We start from the raw sequence: 25,384 nt of genomic DNA, 5'->3' as shown, positions 1-25,384 counted from the left end.
ATGGTATCCTATCATATGGTATGGTATGGTATCCTATCGTATGGTATGGTATCCTATCGTATGGTACGGTATGGTATCCTATCGTAACGTATGGTACGGTATGGTATCCTATCATATGGTATGGTATGGTATCCTATCGTATGGTATCCTATCGTAGGGTATGGTACGGTATCCTATCATATGGTATGGTATGGTATCCTATCGTATGGTATCCTATCGTATGGTATGGTATGGTATCCTATTGTATGGTATGGTATCCTATCGTATGGTATGGTATGGTATCCTATCGTATGGTATGGTTTCCTATCGTATGGTATCCTATCGTATGGTATGGTATGGTATCCTATCGTATGGTATGGTATGGTATCCTATCGTATGGTATGGTATCCTATCGTATGGTATCCTATCGTATGGTATGGTATGGTATCCTATCGTATTGTATGGTATCCTATCCTATCGTATGGTATGGTATCCTATCGTATGGTATGGTATCCTATCGTATGGTACGGTATGGTATCCTATTGTATCGTATGGTATTCTATCGTATGGTATGGTATGGTATCCTATCGTATGGTATGGTATCCTATCGTATGTATGGTATGGTATCCTATCGTATGGTATGGTATCCTATAGTATGGTATGGTATGGTATCATATCGTATGGTATTCTATCGTATGGTATGGTATCCTATCGTATGGTATGGTATTCTATCATATGGTATGGTATCCTATAGTATGGTATGGTATGGTATGGTATCATATCGTATGGTATTCTATCGTATGGTATGGTATCCTATCGTATGGTATGGTATTCTATCGTATGGTATGGTATCCTATTGTATGGTATGGTATTCTATCGTATGGTATGGTATCCTATTGTATGGTATGGTATGGTATCCTATCGTATGGTATGGTATTCTATCGTATGGTATGGTATCCTATCGTATGGTATGGTATTCTATCGTATGGTATGGTATCCTATTGTATGGTATGGTATTCTATCGTATGGTATGGTATCCTATTGTATGGTATGGTATGGTATCCTATCGTATGGTATGGTATCCTATCGTATGGTATGGTATCCTATCGTATGGTATGGTATTCTATCGTATGGTATGGTATCCTATGGCATGGTATGGTATGGTATCCTATCGTATGGTATGGTATTCTATCGTATGGTATGGTATTCTATCGTATGGTATGGTATCCTATAGTATGGTATGGTATGGTATGGTATCCTATCGTATGGTATGGTATTCTATCGTATGGTATGGTATTCTATCGTATGGTATGGTATCCTATAGTATGGTATGGTATCCTATCGTATGGTATGGTATTCTATCGTATGGTATGGTATCCTATAGTATGGTATGGTATCCTATCGTATGGTATGGTATTCTATCGTATGGTATGGTATCCTATCGTATGGTATTCTATCGTATGGTATGGTATCCTATCGTATGGTATGGTATCCTATCGTATAGTATGGTATCCTATCGTATGGTATGGTATTCTATCGTATGGTATGGTATCCTATCGTATGGTATGGTATCCTATCGTATGGTATGGTATTCTATCGTATGGTATGGTATCCTATAGTATGGTATCCTATCGTATGGTATGGTATTCTATCGTATGGTATGGTATCCTATCGTATGGTATTCTATCGTATGGTATGGTATCCTATCGTATGGTATGGTATCCTATCGTATAGTATGGTATCCTATCGTATGGTATGGTATCCTATCGTATGGTATGGTATTCTATCGTATGGTATGGTATTCTATCGTATGGTATGGTATGGTATGGTATCCTATCGTATGGTATGGTATTCTATCGTATGGTATGGTATTCTATCGTATGGTATGGTATCCTATAGTATGGTATGGTATCCTATCGTATGGTATGGTATTCTATCGTATGGTATGGTATCCTATCGTATGGTATTCTATCGTATGGTATGGTATCCTATCGTATGGTATGGTATCCTATCGTATAGTATGGTATCCTATCGTATGGTATGGTATCCTATCGTATGGTATGGTTACAATTTGATGAAGAGCACGCCGGTGACGACGGCGAAGCCCGCCAGCAGCATGGCCACCTTGGGGATGCGGCTCCCGGCGGCGCCGAGCTCGTGCGGCAGGATCTCGATGAAGGTGATGTAGACGAAGGTCCCCGCCGCCAGCCCCTCCAGCGTGCAGCGCGCCAGCTGGTGCCGAGGGGACGCCTCGCTCTCCCTGAGCGCCACGCCCACGCCGATGCCCAGCGGCGCCATGGCGGCAAACAGCAGCACGCAGCCGGCCACGGCCGCGCGCCGCAGCCGGCCACGACTCAGCCTGAACGCCAGGCTGAAGGACACAACGCTCTTGTGGATCATCAGCGCCAGGCAGATCTCAAGCACCTGTAACGGCAAAAACATTACACTTAAGCAGTGGTGCACCATATATATCGGCCGCCGATATGGTCATTTTTTTTACACATCTGTATCGGTTCGATGTCAAATTATATATAGTAGGGCTGTCCTCGACTAAAGAACTCCTTAGTCGACTAACGCTTATAGGATTTTGTCGACTAATCGATTAGTTGATTTAATTGACAGAGCTGTGAGCTTTGAGAGGTGGTTAAGACTAGAAAAGCACAATATAAATGTAGTTAATTAACCATCTGTAAAACTGAGTTTCTCCACAATTAATCCTGCAAAAGCACCACTTTAAATCTTGTGTTTACCATAAATGTGCTCAGAAGTTTCTTGGAAATAAGTAATTAAGCATGAATAAGCATAAAAAATGACTAATCGACTAAAGAAATCTTAGTCGACTAAAACCAAAACGGCCGATTAGTCGAGTAATCGACTAAGAGGTGGCAGCCCTAATATACTGTATATAATTATATAAATATGAATTTTTTTTCTTCTCAAAATGTGATGACAGTCATATTTTGGTGCCCAATATCAGTCATTTCGGAAAATAAATCACAAAAGTAAAAAAATAAATGCGTTCATAAAAAATTAGTTTTCAATACAGAGATATTGCCATCGGTAAATATCGGTATCTGCCACAACAGCGATATTAATATTGTTTATCGGTATCGGCCACAATTTTCACATCAGTGCATCACTACATTTAAGCATAATTCCTTATGTTTTTAAGTTGTATTTCTACTTTGATTCTCTCACAATGCTGATTTCTAAGTTTCCACATGTAGAAATCTGATGAAGTGAGAAATAGTGACGAGAAATGAGCAATCATTTCTTTTCCTTTAAGTTCAATTTAATTTATCACAAATAACGAGAGACTTAACTAGACTCAGAAAGGACATTGTATGCTTTTAAGTTTTTTTTTTTTCACTTTCAATGTTTTTTTTGGACGATTTTTGACTCCTTTTATGCTATTTTTAATTTTTTTGTGGACGATTTTTTGAACACTTTTTTTAGACACTTTTTTGAGGCTTTTTGGACACTTTTTGGACTCAGCCTGAAAGCCGGGCTGAAGGAAACAACGCTCTTTGGGATCGTCAGCGGCAGGCAGATCTCAAGCACCTGTAACGGCAAAAAAATTACATTTAAGTAGTGTTGCACCATATATATCGGCCGCTGATATAATATCGGCCGATATGGTCATTTTTTTAACACATCGGTATCGGTTTGATGTCAAATTATATGTATAATTATATAAATATGAATTTTTTTTCTACTTTGATTCTCTCACAGTACTGATTTCTACATTTCCACATGTAGAAATCTGATGAAGTGAGAAATAGTGACGAGAAATGAGCAATCATTTATTTTCCTTTAAGTTCAATTTAATTTATCACAAATAACTAGAGACTTAACTAAAGTCAGAAAAGACATTTTATGCTTTAATATATAGATATATATAGAAAGGAAGAAACTTTTAGAAACCTTTAAGAATAGTCAGAATAGGTTTGATAAAAGATACAGATTCTATAAAAGACGTTATCAAAGAGGACTGATATTAAACCCAAAGAGATTTTGGTCAGAAATTAATAAAGTAGGGCCAAGGCGTAGTTGGAAGTAGTGCTGGGGAATGACGGTAGTTTAGTGACTGGGCTGTCTGATGTAATCAATAGGTGGGAGAAATATTTTAAAGATCTTTTCTCTTGTGAGACATTTGAATTTGATGGAGGGTATTACGAGGATTTATGTCAGAGGAAAAATGTAACAGAGGGCCACATTTTAAAAGGGGAATATTGGATAAATAAGGATCTTAATAATAGTCTTACAAAAGGAGAAGTTCAAATGGCTGATAATAAAGCTAAATTGGGAAAAGCGACAGGGGTTGAAAATATCCCAAGTGAAATACTGAAATCCCCCAAACTATTTGATATTTTGTGTGATTTATTTAAAGCACATGTGTCAAACTCAAGGCCCGCGGGCCAAATCTGGCCCCTTGCAGATTTTGATCCGGCCTGCATATCAGTTTAGGTTCACAATATACTTTGGCCCACATAGTTTTTGTAGCTTTTTTCAATGTTTTTTTGACTTTTTTGCCACTTTTTCTAATATCTTTTGGCCCTTTTTAAGACGTTTTTGTTGCTTTTTTCAACTTTTTTTGTCGTTTTTTTCTTTGATGGCTAATTTACTTTTTTGGGCCTTTATGTCGATCTAGCTGTAAGTGAGGAGATTATATGAGACATGCAATAATACAATAAAAGATGCTTGACTTTTACGATGAAATAATAGCACGTGAACAACCTAAACATGCCTGGCCCTTTTTTTTTATAGTGTGGCCATTTGTGGAATTGAGTTTGACACTCCTGATTTAAAGGATGTTTTGAATCCGGCAAAATACCATCTATGCGGCTTGATATATCTTTAATAAAAAACAAAAACCTAACACTTTACTAAACTTTCAAAACTCTACTCCTGCTGCAAAAGAAACTTCCACAACGCACCGCCTTTCCATCGTCCAGCAGCCCCAGCGCCAAACCCTTGAACGCCGAGTGCAGCGACAGAGAGAAGACCAGGATGAAGGCGCGCAGGGCCGACCGGGAGCCCGAGTCCACGTGAAAGTCGCGCTGGGAGCGGTGCCGGACGTTACTGTCGTTCGCCTGGATGCTGGAGTCCACCAGAAGCGCCCGGCACTCCTCCACGTGAGGCGAGGATTGGTCCTTGAAGGCCAGGACGGCCTGCTCCAGGACCAGGACCAGGAAGAAGCCCATGGCCAGGATGAACTCCGGCAGAGGGAACTGGAGCTGCGAGGAGAGACAACAAAACTCGGTTTAGTTTACTGGTTAAATTTGTGTTTTTGTATTTATTATATGGAATCCCCATTAGCTGACGCGTAGACGACAAGCTAGTCTTCCTGGGGTCCAAAACAACATTTAATCGGAAAATATTAAAACATTTCATAACATATGCTAAAAAGAAAAGAAATTTTAAAAAAATAAACTAAATACCACAATGTCTGATTACAAAACTAAATAACAAAGAAGAAAAATTACAATTTAAATTAAATGAAAACAATAATTAGTCCTTCCAGAAAAGAGTTTTTTTGTGATTGTTGCAGGGCAAAAATCCTTGATTAATGCGGCACGTTTTCTTAAATAATGTGATGGAATATGCGGGATAATTATGCAGTTTTATGCGATGAAATTGCGGGAACTTGCAGAAACTGTAGTTTGATGAAAAAGAGAAAAAAAAAGGGATTGTTTTGTGAAATTTCTTGAAAACGAAGTTATATGTTACAGTATGTTACATGACTAACATTAAGGTAGCTCACATTGAAATCACCACACAATCACAAACCTCATGATGAATAATTTAAGTGAAAGTAAGATCTGACATTCTTTTTAAAATATCCCTTTTCCTGTAATAAAACGAATGTTACTTGGGATTTTATTCCACAAAGAACTCATCTGCCCCCTACTGACTTGCTCAATAAATGAAAGTTTTTTTTCAGGTTATTGGATTTTGCTAAAGGTGGAATTATCTGCCCCCTACTGGCTCCTCTTGTTAAATAAGTGTGGCTATCTGAACTGTAAGTTATGCTATCAAAAATAAATGATGGTGTCTGAGTTTGAATAACAGAGTGCAACAAAGTAAGCACATTGGCTAATAGTCTATTTTTTCAACACTCAACCATTTAAGACATTCATGCATTTTAACAACATTGGACCTAGGATTGCACCTCAGAACAAGTCTGACAGCTTTGTTTTGTGCTGCTTGAGGTTTTTTAAGTACACAACACCTCCATCTATCGTGGGCCGTATTTGTGGAAAAATCTTTACTGATTATTCCAAGATTGCAGCACATTCTTGTAAATGGGTTGCACAGCAATTCGTAGGATATCCTACAAAATTAGGGCAACTAATGCCGCATTACAGACAACCCATAAGTGTTTTCACAACCTTCTACGAGGGAAAGCGCCCAAGAACGCCAGACAAACCCGTAACTTACTCCCCTTGAACTGGTACCAGATGGTTGTTAGTTACAGTTACAGTTTTTGACATCACACACACATAAACAAGATTGGCGCCTCCTGTTGATGCTTTACAGACGCCAGTGATTAGAAATAAATAGACATGAATAGGCATAAATAGGCAACGTAGTAGTAATTCCGCACATTGTAATCAAAACAATACACATACAACTGTTTATAAACTGGTTATGTTTATTAAAGAAGCCCAAAATATGTCGCCGGCTAGAAATCGCTAGTATCAGCTACAGGGCTAGCTAGAAGGGTTTGTCGTGACTTTGCCTGGAGCGCTACCAAGTCATGAGTCGTGACTTCAAGTCGTAACTTACGGGCTAAAAATTGTGTCTGGAACGCAGCATGAGGCAATTAAGTTGAGCGGTGTTTACAGTTGAATGTAGCCGAGGAAATGTGACTGTGAGCCGGGTACAGAGGGACCGTAGCGGTTGAGTTTAGCGTCACGCGGCCACGACGGTTAAGTTAAGACACCCAAACAACTGTCACGTGTAAACGGGTGAATTAAGGGTTTATTTGAACCAAACCAGAGTGGTGACTGTTGGAACAGTGGTAAGACGAACCAAGACGGCTTTAGATTATTTAGATTCTGTCGACTTTGAATGAAGCGTGTTTTACGATGATTAAATTATGGTTTATTTACATGGAGTCTGGTGGGTTTGGTGACGGCGATTATGTTGCTCTGAATAGACCTTTTTCACGGCAGACATGTTGACATGTCATAGTAAGAAAAGCACAGGTGTGTTCAAAACCATTACTGATGGCTGCATTCCACTTAGGAGAGGTCCTGGTATTAAACCATTACTGATGGCTGCATTCCACTTAGGAGAGGTCCTGGTATTAAACCTGCATTCCACTGATCCTGGTATTAAACCATTACTGATGGCTGCATTCCACTTAGGAGAGGTCCTGGTAGATGGCTGCATTCCACTTAGGAGAGACCCTGGTATTGTTCATGCTGACTCTGAAGTATCTTACTGGGACACTTGATGGAACTGAGCCATCGTTAAGGTGATCAATGTCAGCTGTGCTTTTCCTACTATGACGAGTCAACATGTCTGCTGTGGAAAAGGTCCATTACATTTTCTGTAAAGTTGCAAAGATGTAGAAGAGATAGAAAATGAAGAAAGAAACCTCACAGACAGACTCACAGAGAGTTGAATAGAAGGATAGACATCTCGCCGATAGGGTCCCAACCGTGCAAGACACAGTCACAAATCTTTACAGATGTATGGTGGAGATTAAAATGAAAGCTGAGTTTGAAGACAGAGGTGTGGTCCGAGCAAGGGAGCAGAGCGTAGTAGGAAAGCAGGAAGCAGAGAAGGGGGCATTACGAAAACAACTTTACGCTCCTGGACCGATTCCAGATTCTGATATATTATGTGATTGATTCATGAAAAAACAAATAAAAGAAAAACTCCATAAATTATGTTGCCGTTTCAAACGAAAAGCCCAGCTAGATGAATTTACAACCTCCAGGAAGATGACAAGTGCTAGTAGTGTGAAAAACACATCAAACACTCTGTGACAGGAAGTGTGGAAAGAGAAGGGAGGGGGGGGGGTCACACACACACACACACACACACACACACACACACACACACACACACACACACACACACACAGTATTTCACTTTTTACCTGTTGAAGCAGATGGGGGTTAACTTCAAACTATTTGTGAGGAAGAAGAGCTATTCCCATTAAACACCCCCACCTCTCCCTCCACCCACCCACACACACACACACACACACACACACACTAACTAACCAAAAGGAACACACATACACACACACACGCACGCACAGAGTCACACAAATGTGCGCTTTCCCAGCAGCATCTTTTTTAGCATCGGCATTCAGCCGTTGAACCCACATGAACCCACACACGCACATCTCACACACACACACACACAGTCACACACACTGTCAAACACACACACACACACACACACTCAGACACACAAAGACATACACACACACACGCACACACAGTCAAACACACACACACACACACACACACACACACTCAGACACACAAAGACATACACATACACACACACACACACACACACACACACACAAACACACACACACAGACACACAAAGACATACACACACACACACACACACACACACACACACACACACACTCCTTCCCAGCAGCATCTTTTTTTAGCATCATCCGTTCTAAATATCTGACAGTTTGTAGCCGTTAAAGATGGAGTCCAGGTTTTCTCACAGTTTTCAGCGGCAGTGGTTGGACAGATTACCATGAAATTTGTTACAGGAAGCCACAATACTTTATAATTTCTGATAATAAATAAATCATATCAACTTTGGTGATTCCCCTGTAACACCACCTGGCTTTTGTGATGCTGTGATGTGTCATCTTGCGCCATTATTAGGTTCAAAAATTCAAATAAAGGTTAATCTGACAAGTTGCTATGTTTTTAACATTATAGGGGAAAAAAGAACTGCAACATAAAAACATGCAAATTTTTTGTTGTTGCTCCAAACCCACCAGACTCCATTTAAACCAGTGGTTCTCAACCTTTTTTGTGCCAGCGCCCCTCTATCCATTATCCAGGTCCCTAAAGCCCCCCCATCAAATATTATGTATGTTAATTGCCCTGAATATTAATGATTATGCCCTAATATAGGCCCATTATTGTTGTTACTATTGTTATCAAAAATAATCAAAAAATCTAATTGAATGACAAAACAACACATGTATTAGTTTTCCAGGTATCAAAAAAGCCATGTGAATAGAAATTATATATTTACAGGTTTAAAAAAAAAAAAATGCAACCATTTGACATTCAAATTAAATAACAGCAGCCAATCTAGCCAAGACTAGATAACATTCAAACTATAATTAGCTATTATCAAAATTATCTGCTGCATGGTGTGAACCTCAGCAGCTTTAGAAGATGACTATCATTTGAATGTCCTTTTTTGTTTGTGAAGTGACCTTGCGTGTCATGAAATGCGCTTTAAATAAAATGTATTATTATTATGATTATTATTACAAACACTAACAGTAGCCAATCAGGAACAGCTAGCAATTTAACATTCAAATCTAGTTTTCATTCAAATCTAAAATCAAATTGTCCCAACGGAAAACAAGCTGGCACTTATCAAAGGGTAAAAGCAGAAGACGCACGCACACACACACACACACACACACACACACACACACACACACACACACACACACACACACACACACACACACACACACACACACACACACACACACACACACACACACACACACAGAAAAGTATTTTGGTGATGACAAACGACTTGAAGAACGACACCTACTGCCGAATGGAAATAAGTTTACAACCTTGAAAGTTAGTGAGAGACGTTTTTTAGGGTTAGAAGAGTCTAGGTTTTCTATCGCCTGTCTTGCGAATAAATAGCAGAAAAAACGTTTGGAGAAAACGCAACCCCCACATCGCGCTGTGTTTTGCGGAGGTGTGTGAGAGTCCCGTACAGTAAACGGTGACATCACTGCCTCTATCGCTTCCATAAGAAAGTTTTAAAACACCAAACACAAGCCCTCAACTGGCCGGGAGTGTATGGAACAGCTAAACAACAAAGCACAGTCAATCTCTCTCGCACGTCTCTTTTCTTTCTCTCTTTCTCCGTGAAATGAAGCTGCATTCAGGTACAGTAGGAAACATTGTGTTCTATAAACCATCTGACGAAAAACTGTTACTGTGAAATATAAAGTCTACTTGTGCTACATTGGGGGGGTTAAAGAATACGACAGGACGTCGCGGCGATTGCTTTTTTTCTTTTCTTATCTGAACGCAGCTTCACGTAGCAGCTACAGAGCTCATTTAAGATGATGCTCTTACGTCCCGTTTCCATGAAGGCAGCACGGAGCTGCGCCAAACAAAGCTGACAGAAGCACAGAAAAGTTAGGATACCCGTCTCGTCCAGTCACAGTGCTGTAACCTGGCTGGTTTTAATGTAAATTTTTTTTAGTAGTTTAAGTGTAAACATGTATTATTGTGAATCTTTGGTTTAAACTAGCTTTCAAACAAACGCCCCCCAAGTGCACCTCAACGCCCCCCTTTACAAAATATTGCTTCCAACGCCCCCCATCATCTTCTGAACGCCCCCAGGGGGGCGGTACCGCCCCCGTTGAGAAACACTGATTTAAATAAACTTTAATTTAAGCATCGTAAAACACACTTCATTCAAAGTCGACAGAAACAAAATAAATCTAACAAAAACCGTCTTGTTCGTCTTTCCTAGGGATGCACCGAATCCAGGAATCGGCTTTGGATTCGGTCGAATATTGGGCTTTTTGACGGGGTTCGGTTTGTGCCGAACTTTAGAATTTTTTCCCAGAGAACCGAACCCTCTGCTTGCATTCGGCACGCTACACTGGTCGACATAATGACGGCGCCGCTGATTACGGGAAGGTGTTTACGTAGGTGGAGCGTTCAATGCAGTAGGCTGTGAGAAAGTGGACATGGAACTGGTGAGCAGAAAAAGTTGTTGTTTGTCAGTACTTTCAGTCAAAAGAAGACCATTCAAGTCCAGCTACATGTTCAATCTGTTCAATGCTGATTGGTCTGGTGGTGGCGAGGACCCTACACAATACACAACATGGCCGCTGTTACAACGTTTGGTATGAAACATCCGAAAGAATATGAGTGGTGCACGAAGGAACAGTCACTGTTTACTTCATTAATGTGTTTACTGTATTAATGGACTGAGGATGGGAGGAGGAGTCAGTATTCGGAAACAGGAGACGTCTCTTACAGTCTAAAACCAGCCTTTGGAGACTCGACCAGCTGATTTTTTTAATGGCAGACATGTTGACATGTCGTAGAAGAAAAGAACAGGTGTATTCAAAACCATTAATGATGGCTGCATTCCACTTAGGTGAGGCCCTGGTACTGTGCATGCCAAGTCACTGAAATCGCTTACTGGGACATTTGATGGAACTGAGCTATCGTTAAGGTTATCCATTTCAGCTGTGCTTTTCCTACTATGACAAGTCAACATGTCTGTTGTGAAAAACGTCAATTGGCTGTAGAAACAGGAGATGTCTCTTACTATCTAAAACCAGCCTCTGGAGACTCAACCAGCTGACTTCTCTATTGGCTGTAGAAACAGGAGATGTCTATTACGTTCTAAAACCAGCCTCTGGAGACTCCACCAGCTGACTTCTCTATTGGCTGTTGAAACAGGAGTTGTCTCTTACTATCTAAAACCAGCCTCTGGAGACTCCACCAGCTGACTTCTCTATTGGCTGTAGAAACAGGAGATGTCTCTTACGTTGTAAAACCAGCCTCTGGAGACTCCACCAGCTGACTTCTCTATTGGCTGTTGAAACAGGAGATGTCTCTTACTATCTAAAACCAGCCTCTGGAGACTCCACCAGCTGACTTCTCTATTGGCTGTTGAAACAGGAGATGTCTCTTACTATCTAAAACCAGCCTCTGGAGACTCCACCAGCTGACTTCTCTATTGGCTGTTGAAACAGGAGATGTCTCTTACTATCAAAAACCAGCCTCTGGAGACTCAAACAGCTGACTTCTCTATTGGCTGTAGAAACAGGAGATGTCTCTTACTATCTAAAACCAGCCTCTGGAGACTCGACCAGCTGAGTCGAGCTGAGACGGCACGGTTCAGACCAGGACTTTTCCCTGCAACGTCCTAAAACAGTTTCGTCGCGAATCTTTGGTTTGAACTTGGCTTTGGAAATCCTGCAATCGCCCCTGTGTATCTGTGTTGAAGTTTGACTCTGTGACTCTTTCTGTCAGCTCAGCATTGTGTCCTGTATATGGCAGTTTGTGGATGACGGCCCATGTGTTCACGATGGCGTCTAAAGTCGGAGACTTGTGGGATCTTACCGTGACTCCAGCGTTGCTAAAGGCCTCGTTTATGCTGTGCAGGTAGTCTGGCAGCAGGTCCAGCAGACAGGTGGCCAAGAAAACTCCGCCAGCAAAACAGCTGATCAGGCTCAGCAGCCTGTGCCGCAAATCTGAAAGAGTACACACAGTGGTGAAATGGAGCTACGCATATTTTTAGAGCAGTACTTAAGGTATAAATACAAGGTGCTTGTCCTTTACTTGATTGTTTGCATGTTCTGCTACTTTCTATTTGTACTCCTCTAATTCTGAAAATGTTGTACTTTTTACACCACTACATTTGTGCACTTCTCCGTGAACCATCACCTTATCGTGGTGGAGAGGTTTGTGTGTCTCTGTGAACCTGAGGGCTGTGTTGTCTGGAGCTTTGTGCTCCTGGTAGGGTCTCCCAAGGCAAAGTGGTCTCAGGTGAGGGGCCAGACAAAGAATGGTTCAAAAACCCCATGAAGAAGCAAGGTAGAGATGGAGTGACCCTGCCCGGAGGAAGCCGGGGCCCCGTCTGGAGCCAGGCCCAGGCGGGCGGGCTCGTCGGCGGGCGCGCCTGGTGGCGGGTTTGCCACGGAGCCCGGCCGGGCACAGCCCGAACAAGCTACGTGGCTCCCATCTCTCCAGCCCATGGGCCCACCACCTGTGGGAGGAACCGTTGGGGTCGGGTGCGATGCCACATGGGTGGCAGTGAAGGTCAGGGGCCTCGGACGGACCAGACCCGGGCAGCAGACGCTGGCTCTGGGGGCGTGGAACGTCACCTCTCTGTGGGGGGAAGGAGCCGGAACTGGTGCGGGAGGTGGAGCGCTACCGGTTAGATCTGGTGGGGCTTACCTCACGCACAGTCTCGGTTCTGGAACCATACTCCTGGATAGGGGTTGGACTCTTTTCTTCTCCGGAGTTGCCCAGGGTGTGAGGCGCCGGGCGGGTGTGGGGATACTCACAAGCCCCGGCTGGCGCCGCTGTGTTGGAGTTTACCCCGTGGACGAGAGGGTCGCCTCCCCACGCCTGCGGGTTGTGGGGGAAAACTCTGACTGTTGTTTGTGCATATGCACCAAACAGGAGTTCGGAGTATTCGGCCTTCTTGAGACCTTGACTGGAGTCCTGCATGGGGCTCCAGTGGGGGACTCCATTGTTCTGCTGGGGGACTTCAACGCACACGTGGGCAATGATGGAGACACCTGGAGGGCGTGATTGGGAGGAACGGCCTCCTGATCTAAACCAGAGTGGTTGTTTGTTGTTGGACTTCTGTGCTAGTCATGGATTGTCTATAACGAACACCATGTTCGAACATAGGGATGCTCATAAGTGTACCTGGTACCAGAGCACCCCTGGGCCGAGGGTCAATGATCGATTTCATAATCGTTTCATCTGATCTGAGGCCGTATGTTTTGGACACTTTCGGGTGAAGAGAGGGGCAGAGCTGTCAACCGATCACCATCTGGTGGTGAGTTGGGTCAGGGGGGGGGGGAAGACTCTGGACAGACCTGGTAAGCCCAAACGTGTAGTGCGGGTAAATTGGGAACGTCTGGAGGAGGCCCCTGTCCGACAGACTTTCAACTCACACCTCCGGCGGAGCTTTTCGTGCATCCCTGTGGAGGCTGGGGCATTGAACCCGAGTGGACAATGTTCAAAGTTTCCATTGCTGAAGCTGCGGCGAGGAGCTGTGGTCTTAGGATCTTAGGTGCCTCAAGGGGGTAACCCACAAACACCGTGGTGGACACCAGTGGTCAGGGAAGCCGTCCGACTGAAGAAGGAGTCCTTCCGGGATATGTTATCTCGGAGGACTCCGGAGGCGGTTGCAGGGTACCGAGGGGCCCGAAGGGCTGCAGCCTCTGCCGTGAAAGAGGCAAAGCAGCGGGTGTGGGAGAAGTTTGGAGAAGACATGGAGAAGGACTTTCGGTCGGCACCAAAGTGTTTCTGGAAAACTGTTCGCCACCTCAGGAGGGGGGGGGGAACCATCCAAGCTGTGTACAGTAAGGATGGGACACTGTTGACCTCCACTGAGGAGGTAATAGGGCGGTGGAAGGAGCACTTTGAGGAACTCCTGAATCCGACTAATCGCCCTCTATGTTAGAGGCAGAGCTGGAGGATAACGGGGGATTGTCGTCGATTTCCCAGGCGGAAGTCACTGATGTAGTCAAACAACTACACAGTGGCAAAGCCCGGGGATTGATGAGATCCGTCCAGAAATGCTCAAGGCTCTGGGTGTGGAGGGGCTGTCCTGGTTGACACGCCTCTTCAACATTGCGTGGAAGTCTGGGACGGTGCCAAAGGAGTGGCAGACTGGGGTGGTGGTTCCTCTTTTTAAAAGGGGGACCAGAGGGTGTGTGCCAATTATAGGGGTATCACACTTCTCAGCCTCCCTGGTAAAGTCTACTCCAAGGTGCTGGAAAGGAGGGTTCGGCCGATAGTCGAACCTCGGGTTGAGGAGGAACAATGCGGATTCCGTCCTGGTCGTGGAACAACGGACCAGCTCTTCACTCTCGCAAGGATCCTGGAGGGAGCCTGGGAGTATGCCCAACCGGTCTACATGTGTTTTGTGGATTTGGAGAAGGCGTATGACCGGGTCCCCGGGAGATACTGTGGGAGGTGCTGCGGGAGTATGGGGGTGAGGGGTCTCTACTCAGGGCCATCCAATCTCTGTATGACCAAAGTGAGAGCTGTGTCCGGGTTCTCGGTAGTAAGTCGGACTCGTTTCAGGTGAGGGTTGGCCTCCGCCAGGGCTGCGCTTTGTCACCAATCCTGTTTGTAATATTTATGGACAGGATATCGAGGCGTAGTCGGGGTGGGGAGGGGTTGCCTTGGGGTTTTGTTCGCGAGTGAGGGGACAATGGAGCGGGAGATTGGTCGGAGAATCGGTGCAGCGGGTGCGGTATTGCATTCAATCTATCGCACCGTTGTGACGAAAAGAGAGCTGAGCCAGAAGGCAAAGCTCTCGATCTACCGGTCAGTTTTCGTTCCTATCCTCACCTATGGTCATGAAGGCTGGGTCATGACCGAAAGAAACGAGATCCAGGGTACAAGCGGCGAAATGGGTTTCCTCAGGAGGGTGGCTGGCGTCTCCCTTAGAGATAGGGTGAGAAGCTCAGTCATCCGTGAGGAGCTCGGAGTAGAGCCGCTGCTCCTTTGCGTCGAAAGGAGCCAGTTGAGGTGGTTCGGGCATCTGGTAAGGATGCCCCTGGGCGCCTCCCTAGGGAGGTGTTCAGGCCCGTCCAGCTGGGAGGAGGCCTCGGGAAGACCCAGGACTAGGTGGAGGGATTATATCTCCAACCTGGCCTGGGAACGCCTCGATCCCCAGTCGGAGCTGGTTAATGTTGCTCGGGAAAGGGAAGTTTGGGGTCCCCTGCTGGAGCTGCTCCCCCCGCGACCCGACACCGGATAAGCGGACGAAGATGGATGGATGGATGGATGGACATTTGTGCAACAGTTTCAGTTACTTTTAACACTTTCAAAAAAGCCTTTTATAACATCGAAGGCAGGGGGACTACAGATGAAAAATAGCCTTTTCGGCTAATTCGGGCTTTTTTTAACCCATGGGAAATCATGTGTTTTATTAATTTGCGCTGTCCCCTTTCTTAAATAAACTAAACTCAAACTCAACACAGGATCGAATAGAAGATTTTTCTTAATAACTCAGGAAAAAAAGTTTTTATATCATCAAGAAAAAGTTGTAATATTCCCAGAAAAAATTTCATTCAAAGAAAAAAAAAGTAATGTTTAAAGAACGTCCTTATGTCTCAGGAAAGAAAATTGTGTCTCAAGAAAATGTCATAGTATTTCCAGAAAAGAAAGTTGAATCATTTCGTTTTTTTAATTCGTAATATTTTCAGCAAAGAGGAGCAGATGTGGAACAGTGGGTGGTTATAGAGGTGATGATTACATTTGTGCGACAGTTTCAGTTTTACTTTTAACAAGTGATCTAATAACATTAATAATTCAGGAAAAAAAGGTTTTATATCATCAAGAAAAAGTTGTAATACATGTGGATCAGTGGGTGGTAATAAAGAGGAGTAGATGTAGATCAGTGCTGGTAATAAAGAGGAGTAGTTGTGGATCAGTAAGTGGTAATAAAGGGGAGTAGATGTAGATCAGTGAGTGGTAATAAAGAGGAGCAGGTGTGGATAAGTAGGTGGTAATAAAGGGGAGCAGATGTGGATAAGTGGGTGGTAATAAACGGGAGTAGATGTAGATCAGTGAGTGGTAATAAAGAGGAGTAGATGTGGATAAGTGGGTGGTAATAAAGGGGAGTAGATGTAGATCAGTGAGTGGTAATAAAGAGGAGCAGATGTGGATAAGTGGGTGGTAATAAAGGGGAGCAGGTATGTATCAGTTGGTGGTAATAAAGGGGAGTAGATGTAGATCAGTGAGTGGTAATAAAGAGGAGTAGATGTAGATCAGTGAGTGGTAATAAAGGGGAGTAGATGTAGATCAGTGAGTGGTAATAAAGGGGAGTAGATGTAGATCAGTGAGTGGTAATAAAGAGGAGCAGGTGTGGATCAGTAGGTGGTAATAAAGGGGAGTAGATGTAGATCAGTGAGTGGTAATAAAGGGGAGTAGATGTAGATCAGTGAGTGGTAATAAAGGGGAGTAGATGTAGATCAGTGAGTGGTAATAAAGAGGAGCAGGTGTGGATCAGTAGGTGGTAATAAAGGGGAGCAGATGTGGATAAGTGGGTGGTAATAAAGGGGAGTAGATGTAGATCAGTGAGTGGTAATAAAGAGGAGCAGGTGTGGATCAGTAGGTGGTAATAAAGGGGAGCAGATGTGGATAAGTGGGTGGTAATAAAGGGGAGTAGATGTAGATCAGTGAGTGGTAATAAAGAGGAGCAGGTGTGGATAAGTGGGTGGTAATAAAGGGGAGCAGGTATGTATCAGTTGGTGGTAATAAAGGGGAGTAGATGTAGATCAGTGATTGGTAATAAAGAGGAGCAGGTGTGGATAAGTGGGTGGTAATAAAGGGGAGCAGGTATGTATCAGTTGGTGGTTATAGAGCTAGTGATCCAGACCTGGGTCCAGGCTGCAGCAGCCGGCTCCCCGGAACATGCAGAGCGGAGCGAATCCAAACAGAGCGCTGACGGACAGCAGCACCACCAGCGCTCCCAGTTTGATCTCCAGGACAGGGACGTCGGCCGGGTTCTCCCTCCCAGGAGACAGGAGGACAGGGGAGGACTTTCTCCCCTCCAGGACGGACATCTTTAATCTGGATTCTCTTCACCTCTCGGGTCAATTCGGAGTCACACAGCCGCCATGGAGCCACACAGGAGACCAGAGTCTGTCAGGCGGATACAAATACAGTGTTGTGGTGACCCACAATATTGAGACATTCACTGGAGACTACTGCTAACTTAAAGGGATACGCCACCGTTTGTTGAAATAGTTCTTATCACGGTCTACCCTGGCTGTAGATAGGTGGGCCAACGCATTTTTTTTGTCTCAGTGCAAGTAATTAGGTTGTTATTTTGTCTTTTGTTGGCTCACTTTCACTCACAACATGCTAATCGGTAACATAGGATTCCATTCACTACGCTAAGCTAACTAGCGCTGCCGGTGTTGCATCGGACTAAAACAATGCATGCACAAAAAATGCGTTGACCCACCTATCTACAGCTAGAGGAGACCCCACCTATCTACAGCTAGAGGAGACCCCACCTATCTACAGCTAGAGGAGACCCCACCTATCTACAGCTAGAGGAGACCCCACCTATCTACAGCTAGGGGAGACCCCACCTATCTACATCTATAGGAGACCCCACCTATCTACAGTTAGAGGAGACCCCACCTATCTACAGCTAGAGGAGACCCCACCTATCTACAGCTAGAGGAGACCCCACCTATCTACAGCTAGGGGAGACCCCACCTATCTACAGTTAGAGGAGACCCCACCTATCTACAGCTAGGGGAGACCCCACCTATCTACAGCTAGGAGAGACCCCACCTATCTACAGCTAGAGGAGACCCCACCTATCTACAGCTAGAGGAGACCCCACCTATCTACAGCTAGGGGAGACCCCACCTATCTACAGCTAGAGTAGACCCCACCTATCTACAGCTAGGGGAGACCCCACCTATCTACAGCTAGAGGAGACCCCACCTATCTACAGCTAGGGGAGACCCCACCTATCTACAGCTAGAGGAGACCCCACCTATCTACAGCTAGAGGAGACCCCACCTATCTACAGCTAGGGGAGACCCCACCTATCTACAGCTAGAGTAGACCCCACCTATCTACAGCTAGGGGAGACCCCACCTATCTACAGCTAGAGGAGACCCCACCTATCTACAGCTAGGAGAGACCCCACCTATCTACAGCTAGAGGAGACCCCACCTATCTACAGCTAGAGGAGACCCCACCTATCTACAGCTAGGAGAGACCCCACCTATCTACAGCTAGAGGAGACCCCACCTATCTACAGCTAGGGGAGACCCCACCTATCTACAGCTAGAGTAGACCCCACCTATCTACAGCTAGGAGAGACCCCACCTATCTACAGCTAGAGGAGACCCCACCTATCTACAGCTAGAGGAGACCCCACCTATCTACAGCTAGGAGAGACCCCACCTATCTACAGCTAGAGGAGACCCCACCTATCTACAGCTAGAGGAGACCCCACCTATCTACAGCTAGGGGAGACCCCACCTATCTACAGCTAGAGGAGACCCCACCTATCTACAGCTAGAGGAGACCCCACCTATCTACAGCTTGGGGAGACTGTGATAAGCCCTATTTCAACAAACGGTGGCGTATCCCTTTAAGAAGGGACCTCACTGGGAAGAGGGGGCTGCGTTAGGACACTACTTCAGGCTATGTGTAGATTGTGAGTAGGTCGGTGTAAACTTGAAGTGTAACCTGAAGCTGTAAGCTGTTGGTAAAAAGTGAGAGTAAACACACCCAAATGAATTTAACTTGTCCGTCTCGGTTGTTCCGCACTCCCACATTGGTGACCCTGACGTGAGCCGTGATCATGTCAACGGACAATATTGACCACTTTGGGGCCGGCTCTGGCACAGAGCGGAGTTGACGACGAGACTAATGTCCCACAGACGTAGATTTTATGAAAAGAAGTCTAAATATATATATTTTTTAAAGTAGGAATATATTTTAAGAAAAAAGTCGTACAGATACTGTATATCATCATGAAAAAAGTCACAATATTTTGGGAAAAAAAGTCTGAATTTTGTTTGTTGTTTTCTATTTTTGGGCCCTTTTAGTCCTTTATTTATATAGGACAGCTGAAGACATGAAAGGGAAGAGAGACGGAGAGTGACATGCAGCATAGGGCCACAGGGCGGAGTCGAACCTGCGGCCGCTGTGTCAAGAGTAATCTCTATAAATGGCCGCGTGCTCTACCAGGTGAGCTACCCAGGCGCCCAAGTCGAAATATTTCAAGAATCTTTTTTGTGATTTACACACAGGAGAGGACAGTCAGTCAGACAGATAAATATACAGTTGAATATGGCCAAGTTGGCTCAGTGGGTAGAACAGGCGCACATATACTGAGAGGCTTATGCCTCGACGCAAAGGTACAGGGTTCGAGTCCGACCTGCAGTGTTGTGCCTGAACGATAGTTCATGAACTCGTTCGTATTTTGGGGCGAACGTGAACTGAACGTACCGTATTACTGCCTGATGAAGGTTACCGTGAGCTCCTTCATTCTGGTGTCTGTGAACGCCACGCTCTCTCAGTTTAACTTCGTCCAATAGGGCGCCAGATTTCTATAGAGCCTTCCAGGCCAAAACCAGGGCTAAAACACACAGTAAACACTGGACTTTCACCCGGGAGAGCAGGGTTCGCGTCCCACGTGTGGTGATTTTTCAGCCGTTTCTTTTTTTTAATTTTTTGTTTTAATAAGCCTTACCCGATGTTTCTTTCCTAAACCCAACCATTTATTGTGTTCCCAAGCGTGTTTTTGTCGTTATTTTCCGTGGTTTTGTCACTGTTTTGTTACTAAAGCCTTTCCCTGTCTTCTTTTCCTAAATCCAACCTTTTTTCTTTTTTTTTTTACAGCCGTGTGACGTAGTTCTCGCGATAGTACGTTGCGTTCTCGCGATAACACGCAACGTGGCGAGGCCACGTGGTGGGTATGTTTACATCAGCTGTATGCATACAGCGTAGGCATACACGTGGATAGCTGAAAATGCATACAATAACAACGCCATTTTGCTTTACGAAAGTGGCGTGTATATTTACGCAAAGTCATGATGCCATGTTGCAATCTGGCAACACCAGCCACCAGCGTCTCACCGCCACATGGGTCATCAAATCAGAAAGCAGCGTGGAGGCTTCGTATGATCATTTGAACCAGTTTTATGACGAGGTCGCTGAGGATGCAAAAAATCTGACATTTCTGTGGAAACTTTCAAAAAGAAAATCCGCACTTCAGTCCCATCCACAGCAAACCTGATTGATTGACTGATTGGATATGAAGATGAAATCTGACGCATACTTTCAGTGTTAAAACTGATAAAATAATTGCTGTCTGTGGTTCTATATTTGGGCTGTGGCAATAATTTTGAAAAATAATAGCTCATGGCAACATATGGAAAAAAAAGAACTATGAACTAAGTTAATTTTTGGAACTGTGAACTTAGTTAAACATTTTGAAGTATGAACTATGAACTGAACTAGTTCATTTTAAAATTTGTGAACTGAACTTTGAACTAGTTCATGTAGAAAGTGAACTTTCCCAACACTGCCGACCTGTAACCTGTAATTTTGTGCATGTCTCCACCCCCTCTCTCTCTCTCTCCCCCTCCCCTTTCTCACCTTGCGGTCCTCTCAAAATAAAAGGCGGAAAAGCCCAAAAAATAATTCAGTTGAATCCACTGTCTCTCTTTCTCCCGTGGCGATAAATATTTGTTCCATTGGTAATATATTAATAACAATATCGTAACTGTAAGATTGACATGAAGTAGATGATGACTGACTTTGTTCAAGAAACTTAGAAGCACATCTCTAGTAAACACCAGATTTAAAGGGGTGCATTTGGACCATAGGCGTCATTTACAGGTCCACTCTGGGCTTTTCCCCGAAATCTTTTAAATTTTTTTGTCGCCTTTTCTGATTTTTTGCCGTTTTTTTCAACTTTTTTGTTTTATTTTTTCAGAGGGTTTTTTTTGGACAATTTTTTCGACGTTTTTGTTGCCTCTCTGCAATTTTTTTTTTTTTCAAAGTTTTTGGCACTTTTTCCAAAGTTTTTTCACGCCTTTTCTGACTTTTCTGCCCTATTCGATGTTTTGGTCGCTTTTCTCAGAACATGCAGACATGTGCCGGGACGTCCTTAGATAGTTGGAGCTCTCAACCTCTCCCCCACTAATAGAGGAAGAAACACCGCATCTCTATAAACGTAGGAAACTTTGATGAAACTTGTCCCGTTTCTCCCGCTCACGAGTCCGGTTCGTACCTGAATCCGAATCCAGCAGCTCGGACTGGCCCTCCTCAGCAGAAACCGAGTCTAGTGGACTCAGAAAACATTGAAATCCACTCTGGTGTTTTGCTCTCAGCTTGCGGTGGTTGCATTTGGTCCGGGAAGTGGTGACTCAGTCACTCAGTCAGTTCCCATCAGCTGATCCCGGAGCTGCTGTCAGGTACAGCACAACTACCCGCTACATCCGGTTATCAAAATAAAAGCTGGGTTTGGGATTTGGTATTTGTGTGTTCGTGTATGTGTATGTGTGTGTGTGTGTGTGTGTGTTTACTCTGTGTATCTAAGCGTGTGTATGTGGCATGCCTATATGGTTGTGCGTGTGTTTATATAGTTTATGTGATCAATATAGTTGGTTAAATGATGCTGGACAGATATTTAAAGATATACCACAAACTTTATATTGGGAATTTGTTAAGATAAGTACATGTTATTATTATTTTATGTTTGTATGTGTATAATAGTCTATATATATATATATTTTTTTTTTCATCTTCCTCATTTTTTTTGCTTTCGTTTTTCCTTTGTTAAAAAATTAAAACCTCAATAAACACATTGTCCAAAATAAATCGGTAGTAGGAGTGACACTGAATCGTCAACAATTTGATTTAAGAAGGAATCTTCCAGTCGAATCATCACAGTGTCTGAAAATGTGGTAATGAAACAAAGGATCATTATATCGGGGCTATATGAGGCTGCTGAAAGTCTGGTTTTACATAGAATTGTGTGGTTGTTTGGGCATCTGATATTTATGTTGCACATTATTACGTTTTTTCTTGGGAATAGTGAATAATTTTACCTCTTAAAGCCTCTAATTAATCTTCAAATGAAACGAGGAATTGAAACTAAACGGCAAGAGGCGGTTGGGACACACTGCTCATTTCCTTTGAATATGCTTTTATTTTGAAGGTACAATGTCTTGTAGTCCGGTCTTTGTGTGTCTTCCGCGCTCTACCTTCACACAGCTGCAGCTGGGAGGAGGATCCATGCAGGCTGCAGGTCCTGGAGCTCAACACAGATCCTGGAAAAGAGACTTTTCATCACTTATTAATAACATACAGTCAAAGGTCAAGATTAGGTGAAAAACCTTCACTTTCACAAAGTCAAGAACTGAACACTGAGTCTGTTTTGATGTGTTGACTTTACTGACTGTTTGTCAGAGACTGATTGTCAAAATTCTTTTAAGAATATCCCAAAAGAAAATTGTGGAAACCCCTTAAAAACGTCCCATAAACTGCTGAAAACCCCTTAAGATCTTTGGCAATGCCATCAACAACAATCTATTTTGTCGTGTACCAATCAAATGACCACGGCAAACAGTTCAATGGCCTTTCTATCAGTTTTATTTCTATGTAAAAAAACAAACATTCAACATCATTAAAAAAAATTACAGCATGTTAATTGGTACGTTTGAATTTTACTCATGCTTAGTCCAGTATTCAAATGTCCAGATGCACGTAATGTATTTGGTGGTAAACCAGAATCATACTCTACGTACCATGACTGTTTGGGTCCTTGTTGCTAACTTTTTCTGTAAGACTTGATGGAAACATGCTGATAGTGTGACCTTTGAGGACAATCATGTGACATTATAAACTGTGGACCTTGTCTTTTGGACATACAATTAAAACTTTAATATAAGATCAAAATCTCACCACTGGCAGATATGTTACATGGTTCACATGCTGATTTGGTCAAAAAGGACCCTGAGATCCATTATTAAGGTTTGTCATGAACAAAGAACTCTGACCCAAACTCAGAGCATTTCATTGGACCCTTTAAACCTCCCTGTTTTTTCCCAGATTGAGCCACTTTACTACCTTTAAAACCTATCAAATGCCCTTTAAAGTGCCTCAAGGACCCCTGAAAGCACTCAAGTACTCAGATACTCCTTCAGAAACACCTGATATACCTGATGATTCCCAGGAAAACCTATAAGAACACCTGGAATGCCACTAAGGAAATAAGACTCAATAGAGACACCCTAGAAAACCGACAATAACCTCTGAAACCCCTACATAGTAACTTCAGGACCTAGTCTGGTTGACACCAGACCCACTCTCTGTTGTAACTGAGAGTGGGTCTGGGGAAGGTTCATTCACAGCCCATTTCCAAATTCAAATGCCTCTGGGCGCGATTAGATAGTCCTTCAACCAATAGGGACAAAAACAATTTGGAAATGGGCTTAACCTGACTCCGCCAGATGGATCGCTTGGCCTTTGCTCGGCATATCCATCTGGGAACTTCCCGTTGGAGAACTTTTGGGAAGGGGCAAAAATGCTGGTTAGCTGATTGGATAAACCATCTGTCTATCACCTATGTTGGTGATAGACGGGCCAAATCAACCAATCAGATGCACGAAGCGTATGAAAATACAACCACAAGCTAGGCTACCCCTGCTGCAGGCAAAGCATAGCTCGTTAGCTCAGCAAGCTAGCAACATGTCGGTAAAGGATATTTGCCGTTTGTGTAACGAGAATTTAGGAATAAAAGACCCCATTTCAGGTTCCTGGTCCATATTCCAAAAGAAGGATCCAAGAGGAAAATTTAGTTCCACGCTAGCCTATGGCTAGCCTCCACCAGGAAGCTAACGTTAGTTTAGCTAACAGCTAATTCGGCTAACCGCTAGCTGACAGCTAGATTCAGTCTAAAATAACGTTAAGTCAAACTTAATGGGAAAAACAGGCTACAGCTACATTAAGACTTTACAGTAATAACAATAAAGACAAGTACTGAGTGATTGTATTTTAAATGAGCACAAGTAAAGAAGAACTGACCTAACAGCGGTTATATATGTTAACGTTTATTTTCAATAGGGCTGCCACCTCTTAGTGGATTACTCGACTAATCGGTCGTTTTTCAAGATTTAAAGTGGTGCTTTTGCAGGATTAATTGTGGAGAAACTCAGTTTTACAGATGGTTAATTAACTACATTTATATTGTGCTTTTCTAGTCTTAACCACCTCTCAAAGCGCACAGCTCTGTCAATTAAATCAACTAATCGATTAGTCGACAAAATCCTATAAGTGTTAAGCGACTAAGAATTTCTTTAGTTGAGGACAGCCCTAATTTTTAAAAGTTTTATTTTGAGGGTCTTTTAAAGTTATTACATGCTGTCTCAGCTAGCAGTTAGCCGAATTAGCTGTTAGCTAAACTAACGTTAGCTTGGCTGTCGAACGGAAGCGTGGAACAGATCGTGCAGTGTCGTAAATCCTCGTACAACAAACATTTTGCGCATGTGCAGAACGGATCGTGTACCGACAGGATCCTTTAAAGCCCCCTGTGTTTTTCTTTTGAGCCACCTTGAAACCACCGCCAAGTCACCTTTAAAACCATCAAGTGCCCCTAAAATTACTCAAGACCCCTTTAAAACCACTGAAGTGCCCATGCAACTCCTTCAGGATCCCCTGATAAACCTCAAGATAAAGGCTATGCACACCCATACAGAGGTTTTCAGGTTACGTGGCTGGGTAGACCTGTTCAGGTTGGAGTTGTGCAGAGCTCTGTTTGGATTTACATCAGGTCACCATGTACTAAGAAGAAGGATAAAGTTGCAAGTCTTCCTATAACAAAACTGTGCACAACTGTTCAAAGAAATATAATTTTTCAGGACCTTTGGGATCCATA

The 25,384-nt window shown here is 43.5% G+C and overlaps 1 protein-coding gene across 1 annotated transcript; it reads right to left on the bottom strand.

The window, feature by feature from the left end:
* Positions 1-1,973: 1,973 nt before the first annotated feature.
* LOC114557969 (zinc transporter ZIP1) lies at positions 1,974-21,895 on the bottom strand. Its single transcript, XM_028581744.1, has 5 exons — positions 21,737-21,895; positions 17,342-17,607; positions 12,331-12,461; positions 4,917-5,216; positions 1,974-2,403 (listed from the first exon to the last, which is right to left on the bottom strand). Exons 2-5 carry the CDS (start codon positions 17,526-17,528, stop codon positions 2,044-2,046), a joined length of 978 nt encoding a protein of 325 aa, XP_028437545.1. The 5' UTR covers positions 17,529-17,607; positions 21,737-21,895; the 3' UTR covers positions 1,974-2,043.
* Positions 21,896-25,384: the final 3,489 nt, after the last annotated feature.

Source organism: Perca flavescens, chromosome 6, assembly GCF_004354835.1.
Source record: "Perca flavescens isolate YP-PL-M2 chromosome 6, PFLA_1.0, whole genome shotgun sequence".
NCBI classification, from domain to species: domain Eukaryota; kingdom Metazoa; phylum Chordata; class Actinopteri; order Perciformes; family Percidae; genus Perca; species Perca flavescens.
The sequence above is the reverse complement of the archived record's forward strand: the minus strand, read 5'-3'. Positions and strand labels throughout refer to the sequence as shown.